Source organism: Ostrea edulis, chromosome 9, assembly GCF_947568905.1.
Source record: "Ostrea edulis chromosome 9, xbOstEdul1.1, whole genome shotgun sequence".
In the NCBI taxonomy this organism is placed as follows: domain Eukaryota; kingdom Metazoa; phylum Mollusca; class Bivalvia; order Ostreida; family Ostreidae; genus Ostrea; species Ostrea edulis.
In genome coordinates, this window is record NC_079172.1 from 46,877,600 (window position 1) to 46,891,694 (window position 14,095).

The window sequence follows — 14,095 nt, forward strand, 5'->3', positions numbered from 1 at the left end:
TTGGAAGTTATGGGACGTATATTTCTTAAAATATTAATTAAATTAGTCCAGAAAAGAAAATTAAGGGTGGATGTATCAAGCATGCTATTCATAATACATGTAGTTTAGTTGGAGAGAATCTGGTGGATATATTAATTGCGGCACCCAATCTGACTTGTCATTTTCTGATTGTAAACACAGAAATATGAGGGCTGTTCGATATGTAATGTGTATTGTACCACAACGCGATAACGCTTTGCACGATTTCGTGGATGATGATTCTTTTGGATAGCTTTATTCAATGCCTTTCCAACGATATAAACACGAGCCTTCAGCTCCACATAGTTTTAAATTTATAGTCATTTCAATAGAGTCAGTCGTTGACCACTGTTGTAAAAATGGATGGGAAACGGGTTGAGAATATTGAAGAAATTAGAGCTTATATAAAAGTTCGCACAAAACTCGGTCATTCTGTAATGCAGATTTTTACTGAATTGGGGGAAGTTTATTGGTCTGATAAGGTATCTTATGAGACAGTTCGTAGGTGGAGAGAGAATTTCTGACTGGCACAAAGATGCAGCAAAATCTGGCCCACCTGTGACTGTAACAGACAAGGCTCTCAAAAGTCAGGGAAATAATTGAAAGTGATGACAGATACATGATTCGTGATATTGCCAAAGCTGTTGGCATATCGCTATCGCGGGTGCATTTCATTTTGAAGCGTATTTTGAAAGTACGAAAGATTTCTGCCAGATGGATACCGCATACATTGACAGATGGACAAAAACGGGTACGAGTACAAACCGCTAAGCAATTGCTCAAAATGTTTCCCAAATTCAATCAAAGACAATTTGCAAACATTGTTACTGGTGACGAAACATGGGTTCACTTTTTCGAACTAGTAAGAAAAATTGGGAAAAAAATATGGCTAACTAAACACGGTAGAAGGCCTGTAGTTGCCAAAAGAACCATAAGCACAAAGAATGTTCTTTATTGCATATTCTTCTCATGTGATGATATAGCCGTACAGATTCTTGTGCCGATAGGCAAAGGTGTTACAGGTCAGTATTACCGAGCTGTTATACTAAAAAAGCTCAAGAAATATTATCATTAACGACGCCCTGTGTCAGGATTTAGGCGTGTTCGTCTAGTTCATGATAATGCTCCATCACATACATCTGAGCTTGTGAATCAATTTTTGAAGTCGGAGAAGTTTACCGTCTTTCCACACCCACCATACTCTCCAGATCTAGCCCCATGCGACATTTTCCTTTATCCAAAACTTTAAAAGTTTTTATCTGGTCGTCGTTACAAGTCCCGACAAGCCCTTGACTCAGCCATCAGTCAGTGCCTTAGAGGTCTACCTAAATCAGCGTACCGTGACGCATTTCAGAAATGGATTCAGAGATCGAAATTATGTATTTCAAACCGCGGAGGATACTTTGAAGGGATGTAATGTTCATTTCACTATTTGAGTCGAATGAAATGCTTTTGAGATATCGTACAATACACATTACATATCGAACAGCCCTCGTATATCATCATTTGAATAGATGTGAATAGTGGTATTAAGTTTGTATTACGAAGATATCAGATATTTCATAGAAAATTTAAATACATAAGACAACCAAAAGAATTCATGATCAATGTTTACAAGGGAGGTCTGTTAGGATTAAACTCAAAGGTGGGAACGGGCGGGAAGAAATGTCGATTTGTTGTGATAAGTAAAATTTCTGTACAATGTTGAAAAGTAGAATCATTTAATAACATATTATATTTAGACCTCTAGATTTTTCTTCTTCAGATTCCAGCGCGTATGCTCATTATGTGTTCAACACTTTTGACCATGACCGGAACGGGTCGCTGAGTTTTGAGGTCAGTAACTGTTGAAAACCAATCTGATCTAATTTGAGAATTAATTTATAGCTGTACTGTATGTCGAGTGCACTGTATGTGGATTGTACTGTATGTGGACTGTACTGTATGTGGATTGTTCTGTATGAGGAGTGTACTGTATGTGAAGTGTACTGTATGTGGAGTGTGTTGTATGTGGACTGTCCTGTATATGGACTGTACTGTATGTGGAGTGTACTGGATGTGGACTGTTCTGTATGTGGAGTGTACTGTATGTGGACTGTGCTGTATGTGGATTATCCTGTATGTGGACTGTACTGTATGTGGAGTGTACTGGATGTGGACTGTTCTGTGTGTGGAGTGGACTGTACTGTATGTGGAGTGTACTGTATGTGGAGTGTACTGGATGTGGACTGTTCTGTATGTGGACTGTACTGTATGTGGACTGTACTGTATGTGGAGTGTTGTATGTGGATTATCCTGTATGTGGACTGTACTGTATGTGGAGTGTACTGGATGTGGACTGTTCTGTATGTGGAGTGTACTGTATGTGGACTGTACTGTATGTGGAGTGTTGTATGTGGATTATCCTGTATGTGGACTGTACTGTATGTGGAGTGTACTGGATGTGGACTGTTCTGTGTGTGGAGTGTACTGTTTGTGGACTGTACTGTATGTGGACTGTACTGTTTGTGGAGTGTACTGTATGTGGAGTGTACTGTATGTGGATTGTTCTGTATGTGGACTGTACTGTATGTGGACTGTTCTGTGTGTGGACTGTTCTGTATGTGGACTCTACTGTATGTGGAGTGTACTGTATGTGGACTGTGCTGTATGTGGAGTGTACTGCATTTGGGTGACATTAACCAAATTAAAGGAAAAATGAAACGTAATGCTTGACATTTTGAAAAAAATCTTTCGATAAAATCAATATTGTTTTTCCGGTATCATAAATTTGTTATTTTCCATGAACTCCTGTGTTACGTATTATATTACAGCTTAGTTTTAAAAAAATTAGTAGACTTTCACTCTGTAAATTTAAACCATTTGTTGCACGGGGCTTTAACATCTCTTGCCTGGAGAGAGAAAAAGTGATGTTTGAGTCACTGGCAAATATAAGTGATTGCACACAGCTGAGTTTAAAATTAATGTGAGCTTTTAATGGATTCTGTTACAAGGAAACATCAAGCATCATCTCATCTATAATAAATTTCTGACACTGTACTTTGTTTGATGCCATCAGCTTTGAAATCCTAGGAAAGGATTATTTCATTAATTCTCTCATTCGGTCTCTGAAAACGTCAGCTTTATCTCTCATATAACATTTTGATGAGGTCAATACGAGGAAATTTCGAGCTAAGGAAAATATATCGACATGCTTTTTTTAAAAACTTCTTTTAAAGAGCATAATGCTGTTGTGACAATGTTGATAAAACTCATTAATGGTAAGGTTCTTTAAAATTGTTTTCAAATAATTTACATCCTGCATTCACTTGATGATAGGTCTCGTTTTACCGTTGGCACCGATATAGTTATTCCCCTTAAAATACTGACAATCATTGATTTCTCAAAGATACTCAAAACTAAAGATGAAATGATGTCTAAAACGGATACCCATACTAACAGAGTAGTCGACAAATTAATTAATTCTTCAAAAAAATATACGAATATCATATTTCTCTAGCTTGAAAACAAACTGATTAGGTTTGTATTTGATGAATGTTTCGGATCCGCCATTGCTAAATCAAAACAATGTTTGAATTATATTTAAACAAATCAGTCCAATATGGCTTAATTTATTTACTCCTATTCTAGTCTTTGGACACGGAGTGGATCTTTTGATATGCCGTGGAGTGAATGCCACTCTTCTACGTGTACCATGTTTTAGTTTCCCGAAGCTTCTAAACAAACGGAAAGGACCCGAACAAACATCTAACCAAAGCCTTCCGAGTGGTTTCCGCTATTTCTAGAACTATTGGCTACAAAAATCAATAGCAATGGATTTGAAAAGTCTTTTGCAGTTGATACAGAGACGAATGCTACAGAAAAATCGTAATGGAATAGGACAGACCATCAGATATTTTGCGGTGCATGAGAATTGCTTTCTACATGAAGAGTGAATTGATGACAAGCAGATAGAATATTACTAATTAAATCCGTACCAGGCCTCGATTAGATTTCTATCCTAGCTATCAGTTTTTGTCACGTCCGAGATTCCAGGACTTAGTCCTCTTACGCCCTACTCACCGGATGTGATCAGTAGGAAATCCGATTACTTTTTTGTATCAGTTTTGTAACATTGCATCATGGGAAAAGTTAATTCGTATTACGAAACACTACTCGATGTTATCAATTATTTCTAAATATGGAATATTCAGTTTAGTAATGCTAAGCTGATGGACATATTCAATTTAGTTAATTAACTGACTATATTTTGTTTAATCTTACGCATCACTTCTATTATTGAATACTACTGTCGCACTGTCATTCGACAGTTGTAAAAAAAAAAAAAAAAAAATCGATTAACAGGATCTAGGTAAGATAATTCATCTCAATTTAATTTGTCTTTTCATCAAGTAAAACATTTATAACGTCGTATTTGAAATGCCCACGGTGGAACCATGATTGGCGAAATACATATTTCTATAATGAATGTTATGGATAATTAATGAATACCATGGCGTCAACAGGCTGGTTGAGATTTCAAACATGCACGAGTACATTTATGTGCAACTACGCGTACATCAGTTGTATGTGTTTAAAAGGACATATGTGATGAATCTCAATAATATACTATTTTTCGTGACATTTCACGTACAATTCATTTGCATTCTATCTTATTTCTACAAAAATAATAAAACAAAAACACCCCCACCCCCCCACCCCCAAAAGAAAAAAAAATCTGGGATAGATTACCATGTCTGTTTTAGCATATTGTGATGGTTCCTGGTTGTTGCAAGTAAAATGCCAGCTCTGATGTATTACAGTAAGTTGTATAAACAGACATTACTGTAGCAAAGAACGAAGAGAAAATCTTTGGAACGATCGGGTATCCAACCTGGGACCCTTGCACTAATAGTTAGATTATATCTAACCACTGAAGTATCTACGTAGATGAACAGATTTTGGTAATATTGCTACAATATAAAATTTAAAGCCATTTCGGAAATTATACAAGAACTCTTCATATTGAGGAGATGAAAAAATATGATTTCAGACGTCGCGATGTCCTTAAACGAACACGTGTCTCCTAATTTACGGTTGTCGTTTCATATAATGCCTATATATTGTAAGTGAAAATTCTCGTATGGAAAGCAAAGTAACAAACAATTGAAATAAAGTTTATATAGAGCGCGGAGAAGGTCCGAGCCCGTCACCAGTCGTGCACCATACTGTCACTCTGGACGTCTTTAGAATGTGTAATGTAATAACGAATCGGAGTGTAGCAACCCGATAAACATCTCCGTCATGTCGCACTGTTAGGACATCAATGCTATTTGTTATCCCTAGATGGGATTGGCAAAGCTTTTGTTGTTATTGGGTGCGTGTGATGGAAACATCTTGCAAAGAATTTGTGTGCGATGAAATGCAGTTGGTCATGTGATCAAATCATGATATTTAATGTTTTTTTGGTTGCTGTTGTTTTTTGTTTTTGTTGTTGTTTTTTTGCAAATTGTAATGATAAGTGTCTCCTTATGAACGCACTGCAGTTGTAAACAATGTGCGTATGAGACTGCATTATAAATATTATAGTGAATGTATATCAATTCGAACGGCTGAAAAGTAGAATGTAAATAAATTTCATTTTTGATAATGCATGAGTTTGAATTGCAAACGCTTCACGCCAGCATACTTTTCACGTCGGCATACTTATCACGTTGACGCTTCATGAAGTATGTCGGCGGAAAGAACACGCTGTATGTCGGCGGCGTGAAGCATTGCAGTTCATACCTTCATGTATTTCTTACATAACATCCAATGGGTGTTATTATAGTAGATTTGATTGCATTACCAACGTTCACATCCATAAAAGAGATTAGAAATGATAATTATAGGTTATAGACTTTATATGGGAAAATATAACGACCGAGTTTTTTGGCGCGTAGTCGGACCAAGCTTGCGAGGTCCGTCAGCGACAAAAAACGAGGTCGTCATATTTCCCTCATATTTCCCATACAAAGTCTATAACCTTTTTATTATATACTTTCAATTTCATTTAGAAACTAACAATAATTTTATTTTTAACAACTTTATCGGTTTAACTGAGTAAAAGATGAAAAACACGAAAAATTTGAAAATTAACGGTGTAGAAATTTTATTGTGACGTAATGTTTGCGGGCCGGAATGTTTCCGGGCATATATCGTGTGATATATGCCCGCAAACTTTTAAAGAAAAAAGAAGAGATGAAATTGAAAGTATATAATAATTGTTTATACTTACACTAAAGACTGACATCGAACGATATCAACTACGTATGATTTGAAACTCAGAAAAAGTTGTTAAATCTCGTCACTCGATTATTATATCACAAACTATTATGACGCCACAATACTTGTTTCATGGCGAGTTGTTTTCATCGAGAAGGTCACATAAACGAAAAAAATTCCATCTATGTTAAAATTATGTAAGGATTTGTAGTGGATCTACCATTACAGGGGGTCTAGGTGGGGCTAATCAGATATATCTGTTATTTTACAGGAGTTTGTGATGGGCTTATCAGTATTATCCAGGGGGACGCTCCAGGAGCGATTGCAATGGGCTTTCAATTTGTACGATATCAATGGGGACGGCTTCATCACCAAAGATGAAATGACAGACATCGTGTCGGCCATTTATGAAATGATGGGGCGCTTCTCAGAACCCATGATTGACGAGAACACCACCAAAGAGCACGTGGAGAGAGTCTTTCTTGTTAGTTTCATTACTTCTTTGTTTTGAAATAAGATTTAAGCATAGATAAAAAAAAAAATCCTGAACAGTACAACATAAATATATAGATATATTCTTGAAAATCTCGGTGTATTTAATCGTTGTATGTACTTATAATACCAGTCGTATCACAATCAAATACACCAGAACAGCAGACGATGCAGGTGCAATAACAAAATCCATTGTTTATTATCGTGGTAAGAATCACAAGTCATCCCACACAGATGTACTTCACAAGCTAGCGTTAAGACTGGGTTGTGTACACAAATTGTTAAAGAGTATATGCTCAGGCTTTCCCAAAATTTGAGCGCCATTTCCACTAAATGTCCGTTCCTACACAACCCATTCTACTTTGATAACGGATCCTGCAATAGAGATGGAGTCCCGATTATCGGCGCCATGACGGGGAACAATGTCAGCGACCGCGCGTTACATTGGTATCAAGTAATCGAGACATTAATAGATCCACTGGTTGTTTACATGCTATGCTTATTTTGTAGAAAATGGATATCAATCGAGATGGCGTGATTACTTTTGACGAGTTCATGGAGACATGCCGAAGGGTAAGTATCGACTGACGGCTTACTGACGTCATTTAAAGGGTAGAAATAACACTTAGAAGAGAAAAGCGTAGGAGTATAATATGTTTATTTGACCTTTTTGTACAGACTGTTAACTGTTGTAGCGTTTGCATTGTTGTGCTGTAGGCCTAGGTTCGATCCCTGGTCAGATCGCGCGATAGGCCCGAGTCGTTGATGTAGGTGGCGACTGTTCTTCTGTCAAGTGTTCGACAATAAAAGATAAAGTAGCAGGTCTTTCAGATCGGACCTTAGAAAACATAAACCTTTCCTCTTACATTTCTAATTGACATTGCTTTGATCTGCAACAATCAATCCGGTTTTAGTACCACCTGTCCCAATCGTAACTACTCGGCTATTTCCGTAACAGCAGACGAGTGAGACATGGCTGCTTCAAGATCGCAGCGGCTAGATATGGTGGCTGATTTGTGCCATTTTACACTTTATTGTCTTTTTTTTTATTTCACTGCGAAAGACAACAAAACTCTATTTAGCAACTTTTGGTCCCGAAATAACGAAAAGACGACAATTAATAATAGTACGTGTAGCTACTTTTCGCCTTAAAATAACGAATAGACAACACATTGTAAAATGGCACAAATCAGCCACCATACCTAGCCCCTAGCCGATCTTGAACGCAGCCCTCAGATTGCAACTGTCCGCGTAATCATTACCAAATTTGGAGCGTCGTCAAGGTCAAAGGGTACATTGGCTGTTCCGTTTAAAGTAACGAATGGGTCAAGGATGTGACGACCTAATTTATAAGTTTAAAATATGCATAAACATGTAAATATAAACAATAAAATAAAATGTCTTTGTTGTTTTATCGAGTGATAAAGGTAGCAATCATTGCAGAAACGAGATGTGTTTGTGAAACACTGATGCCCCCGGATTACAACAAAGTGTAACCAGGTCAAAGGTTAAGGTTACAAGGTCAAATATTTTGGTGTCAATGGAAAGGGCTTGCCACAAGAAATGCATATACCAAATATGAAAGCTCTACTTCTTATGGTATAAAAGATATGGCCAAGGTTAACGTTTATGTTTAAAGTTGGTGGGGTTATTTTGCCAGACAGACGGACAGGCCAAAAACTATATGCCCCCAAATCTTCGATTCCGGGGGCATAGAAATTCGCTAACACGGGTTATCAATTTTTTCTGTAATGTTTGCTACCTTCATGACCCGATAAAACAATATTGAAAGCATTTTATTGGTTAAAAAACCCTCTAAAACAATGCTTAGTATCATATGAGAACTTTTTAGGCTTAGGTAATAAATATATTTCATACATCAAAATTTGTGGGTTTTTTTATAAGTTTTTTAATTACTTTATTTTTTTTAAAAAAAAACCATGATCATAAGAAATCACATTTAATTAAGGAGCACTGTAAGAAAGGGAGTTATGTAGATTTCGAACCGTGGATTCTTTTGCATAACCTTCCATCATAAAAGGTAGTCCCTGTCAAAAATACGAAAATTGAACAGTAGTGATTGATTTCGTGCATATTTCAAACTTGAATTCAGATTACCCGGTAACAGTTTGATAATAATGCTTTAATGGTAGATATACTTACAAAGTATACATGCGCGTTACGAAAATGTATATCCAAGAGAAAGATATAATCATAAATATGCAATTATTGTCTTGCAGAATGTGTATAAATGCTTAATAGAAATTCAATGGTTTATTGATGTTCAAATGTCTTTCCCAGTACATATATGTGTATCTAAACAGTGGGAAAGCAATAAACATTAGTGTTCTATCATTTACAAAATAACAAAAGATTTCGAGTCCTGAAAAATATATTTATCCTCTTAGTTTTACTGCCCTGTCAATTTCACCCGAATAGTAATTAGTGTGATTAAGTACTGGTCAAAACTATATTTCTGCTGTTTTCGGAAAATTCTGTGACCTTGGGTTAATTTCGTCCTGCACACACGGCAACTCTCAGGTTAATGGGCGGGGGGAGGGGGGGGCAGGGAGGTATACAACCACTACATAGTGATACAGAAGGTACTAGTCGATGCTGAATTTATCGAGTAAGGATGAATTGCTATGAAAAGTATGCATATTAAAATTATGCATATCAATATTTCATGTAAGGATTTTCCTCTTGGTTCAAATAAGCCATCATCAAAAGCGTACATTTCACACATGAGCACATACTGTGCAATTAATATCAGAAAATTATAATTCTGTTAGATTGAACTTCACCGATAGATTGCTACTAAAGGATTCAAAATCTCATTAATAGTGATAAGAGCTGCCCATTTGGGCTTTGAAGGATGTTGATTCCTAGCTGAGAACGGCTTCTATGGTAGGCCGCATCAGGTTGATTAGCGTCGCAACACTTGGAATTCTCCAGATCGATACAGGTCCCTTATTATCATGGATACCGTCATTTATAAAACCAGGAAAACCGATTTAATACCTTGTACTTTCGTATTTGATGATTCCTCGCGGCTAGATGGATATCCTGTGCTTTAAGTTCTAAGGAAGAAGAAAAAACCTTTTAAAAATATCAATGCTATAAGCATGGGGGTGCACAATCTTATTTGCCCTGTCAATTCTGAATGTGTCCACATATAGTATATATACGTAAATAAAAAATACGTATAATTTGCTATTCACGAAGTTCATGACAATTTGCTTTTCCTCATTATTTGAAAATGTAACCTTTTAATAATTGGACCGTAGATAGACAACCTGGAGATGGTTTGTTTAACGTCCTTTCCAGGTTTTTCTTACTCATATCGTGACATTTACATGTACGTAGTAGCGGGGCATAGCGGCCGTCAAATTCCGATGAAATCTTACAATCAAGACTGCATATAATCTGTATCGTAATGCGCAACAGTCAATATTTTTTAAAGTGGTACCGAAAAAACGGAATTTTGAAGATTAAACAACCGAGTAATGTTAACTTTAATTGTAGATTGATATTTGTGAAGTTTGGCTAAAACGTTTTTGTTTTCTCTTTATTTTTAGGATGAAAATATTACCAAGGGGATGGCTATTTTCGATACAGTCCTTTAACGAATCCGTGAAGCGGTCGAACCAAACCTTTTGGGTTGTTTTCTTGCCAAAGTGTTTGAAACGATAGAATGTTGATATCGTCGATGTGAGTAATATTGGAATACTACATTGTGGTGGAAACATTGCCAAAATAAGCTCACATACCCTATCCAAGTCCACAAGACCAATCAATGTTTGTCCCAAGTGTGCACTTCCGGTCCGGTTATAGCGGAACCGGTTGGAATATGGAAGATATACTGTAAATCTACATGCCTTTGTTTACCAAGATCTCATTGACCTACCGTTGTCTGCGAGATTATCGTTTAGATCTCGTTTTAACTATGGTCATATGCGAGATTGAAAGACATACGTTAGTAAAATCAAAAAATCTGGTTTATAATAGATTGGTAAATGATGTCAATTTTGTAGTTTATCAAATAGAGCTGCCCCGCGCAAGATCTTCGATTTTACAAAACCATGTATATACATGACCAAAATACAGGGAAGGCATTAGGAAAACGTGTAATGCAGGTTTCAAAAATCAAAATATATATCGTGATGCTGTCTTTGCATGGGGCAGAACAAATACCTGTGTTATGCATGTAGCTTTATCTTAGTAATGTTAAATGTAATTTCATTACATGACGTTTTTATTATTAAACGTCATATACATTATTTCATGACGTGTTAAATTTTTTTTTATAGATAAGGTACTTCGGATGTTCTATGACGCTAATTTTTTTTTTGTACATGTATGTGTTTTTGTCTCAATGCTAGTTGTTTTATATTTGTATGTTCAAATGTGTGACAAATGTGCACTTAAAAACTCCAGACTAAGTTTTGTTTAACTTAACAGGCGAGCCACTGTAAATAAAAATATGTTAACGTGACAAGTTTGATACAAATCTCTTGATTTATTCTGTAAAACCAATAATATCATGGGATACTTGTAGACATATCCCTATTTTCTCTGCAGTGCTCCAATTTGTACATTTAAAATTCTAATGGGTGACGAAAAATCATGTTTACCTTCCAATGCAAGATCAAATAAGAGATCTAATAAAGCTGAAATATTGCTAACAGTTGTTAATATAAATGATAATTTAATCAATGGTTAATGTCACTTTGTCTCTATTAAGGTATTGCGATGCCTCAAATAGAACCTACAGCAAGCGCAAAACTTGCACAGAAATGCCCAACTTAATATATATATAATGTTGTATGTGCGTAACTGATAACGCGGTTGCTAACTTACAAAGGTTGTAATCGTGTTTTCAGAACTGTGATTATCGATGGACATTCCTTCCCTTTAGTTACAATGACATTAAATCGTTGAAATGACCTGTAACCTTTTTCAAGTCGACGTTCAACAGAATACAGTATTTATACTTTTAACCCCCACCCCGTGTCAGGAAGTCCCATGTTTCCATTTTACTTCATCGTTTCAATGTACTTTTTTAATTCTTGGAAATTGTTGCCAATAAAAAAGATACAAAACGCTATTGACATTGATTTATTTCATTTTACCATTGCTTCCACAACTTGGAAAAAAAAAATCAATGTCCAATTACAAAGCAGCCTCTTCAAGAATAAAACTGAGGAAAATGAAATCTGTATCGGAAATGGAGCTGTAATGTGAAGTGCTGAATGCATAGCAGTATGGCTGGTGTATCCTAGATCCAAGTTGTGCGTAAAAATGGTAATACAGTATTGAAGATGCCACATTTCAAGATGTTATTAATGGTTGTGTGCGTGCTGAAGACAAATGTGAGAATCATTTCCAGGACAAATTAGACATTGGGGATATTTTCCATTTCCATAAACTACCAAGACAGAAATAAGAAATCTCAAATTACATATTACGTTTGTATCAAATGTTTTTCCAGATTTTACTTTTAATTGTTTTTATATTACATAGATGCTAATATACTAGAAATAAGACAAGAAGCACGTGGATTATAACGCTCACCTGAATCAATGATATTATACAATTATTGCTGTTTTTGAGGTCCATACGATGATTTAGACACCTGAGAAGTACAATATTCACCGAGCCCGAAGGGCGAGGTGAATATTGTACTTCGAAGGTGGCTAAATCATCGTATGGACCTCAAAACAGCAATAATTGTTTTATTATATGATTAAATGATCAAAAAACCCTTCAAGATTGTTAATGTGACGACCGGAAAACAAACCTGCTGAAATCTTAGCCGAACTCAGTGAGAAACGCGGAATTTCATTGGACGGCAAAAATAAGTATAATCGATCGCGTCAAATTGGAAGTACCGGACCTATTTTTGGTCCTATGTGGAAAAAATAATTCCTTATGTTCACCTGGAAGGTCACGTGCAGGTAGACATAACGTAGTATGATTTCTACATTGTTGGATCTCAGCCAATTAGAGAACTAGGAATGATTCAATCATATAATAAATATAGTGGCTAACAGTTAAAATAAAACAAAACCTTCTGTTAGAACTTACTACAACCTTGCATTTTAAAAAAAATTACATTCATTTATTAATTCCAAATCAGGGATCTTTCGGCATACAACATACATGGTTATCAAACAGTGCATACAAGTATGACTAGTTACATTTACAAATGTGATTTTTGTATACAACACATTTTAGTATACTCGATCATAATTATCATATTCACAAACTAAATTTTTAAAATCATTCTTTTGATTAATTTATTTATTTGCTTCATACACGTTGGAAAAGATATTCTACGTTCCCCATGGGTAACAATCTCCTATGTAGAATCTGGGAGGTCATAATTCCTAAAGATTTTCACGTATACTGCGTACAAGGTATATCTATCTATAGCTATTTGGACATTAATTTTTAAATGCACGTACTTGTATTCTTACATATATAATTTTCGCATGGGATACTTTTCTCCTATTCTAGCCCCTGTGGTCATTGGTTGAATCTGAATCTACAGTATTTGGGGATGCTTGCATATCGAATTCAGAGATAATAACCAAGTGATTCTTAAGAAATAAGAGGATTTTAAAGAATTTTTCCTATATACACACATGCCTAACTTTAAACCCACGTGGTTGGAAACAGAGGTCATGGGTTCAACATTCTCGGACCTTCCTTTTATAATGAAGCTTTCATGCAAGATCTTGCTTTTCTGGTTTATTGATTCTAACAAAACTACCTGCCCTTAAACATACTTATTTTAACCACATCTTTATACTATCTTCATTTGAAGAGAGTGATTTCCCTTACCATATGATGCTTTGTTCAAACTTGGTTATAATTGGCCAACAGGGTCTTGAGAAAAATCCAAAAATATGAGAAGTTGACAGAGGATGAACAAATCCTGATTTTCGGCTTCGGTTAGCTAAAATATTTCGTTATGATATTGTATTTGTCTAAGGTTTGCACAATATCGAATTTGTCCGTATCTTTGACGGGCCTCAACAGGAGCTTCCATCTAGTATGACGGAATTGAATCCCGAAGGTCGTGTTCTAATTAAACTGCTATGGTCTCGGAGGCAATATACGGGATATAAGGTTAACTCTGAATAATATATTGTCTGGTAATCACCCTTTCAACACTGAATTAGTGATAAATATTGTTATAATGTACAACTGGGAAAATCTTCACTTGGTTACGCAGTGATCTGTTCGCTGGTGTCCATTTAATAAATTCTTTGCTTGCCCTCTATCGACTCTTTATTACAAAATTAATAACATAATCAGTAAAAAGATATTTCTTAAG

The 14,095-nt window shown here is 35.8% G+C and overlaps 1 protein-coding gene across 12 annotated transcripts in view; it reads left to right on the top strand.

Moving 5' to 3' along the window:
* Window positions 1–11,860, top strand: part of LOC125657528 (Kv channel-interacting protein 4-like) — a 190,611-nt gene extending 178,751 nt beyond the window's left edge. For all 12 annotated transcript variants that reach the window (XM_056149401.1, XM_056149402.1, XM_056149403.1 and 9 more), the window contains 4 exons: window positions 1,784–1,854; window positions 6,533–6,745; window positions 7,264–7,326; window positions 10,332–11,860. In XM_056149401.1, coding sequence (XP_056005376.1) covers window positions 1,784–1,854; window positions 6,533–6,745; window positions 7,264–7,326; window positions 10,332–10,379 — 395 coding nt within the window. In that variant the 3' untranslated portion in view covers window positions 10,380–11,860. The remainder of the gene's footprint in view (window positions 1–1,783; window positions 1,855–6,532; window positions 6,746–7,263; window positions 7,327–10,331) is intronic.
* The last annotated feature ends 2,235 nt before the right edge of the window (window positions 11,861–14,095 follow it).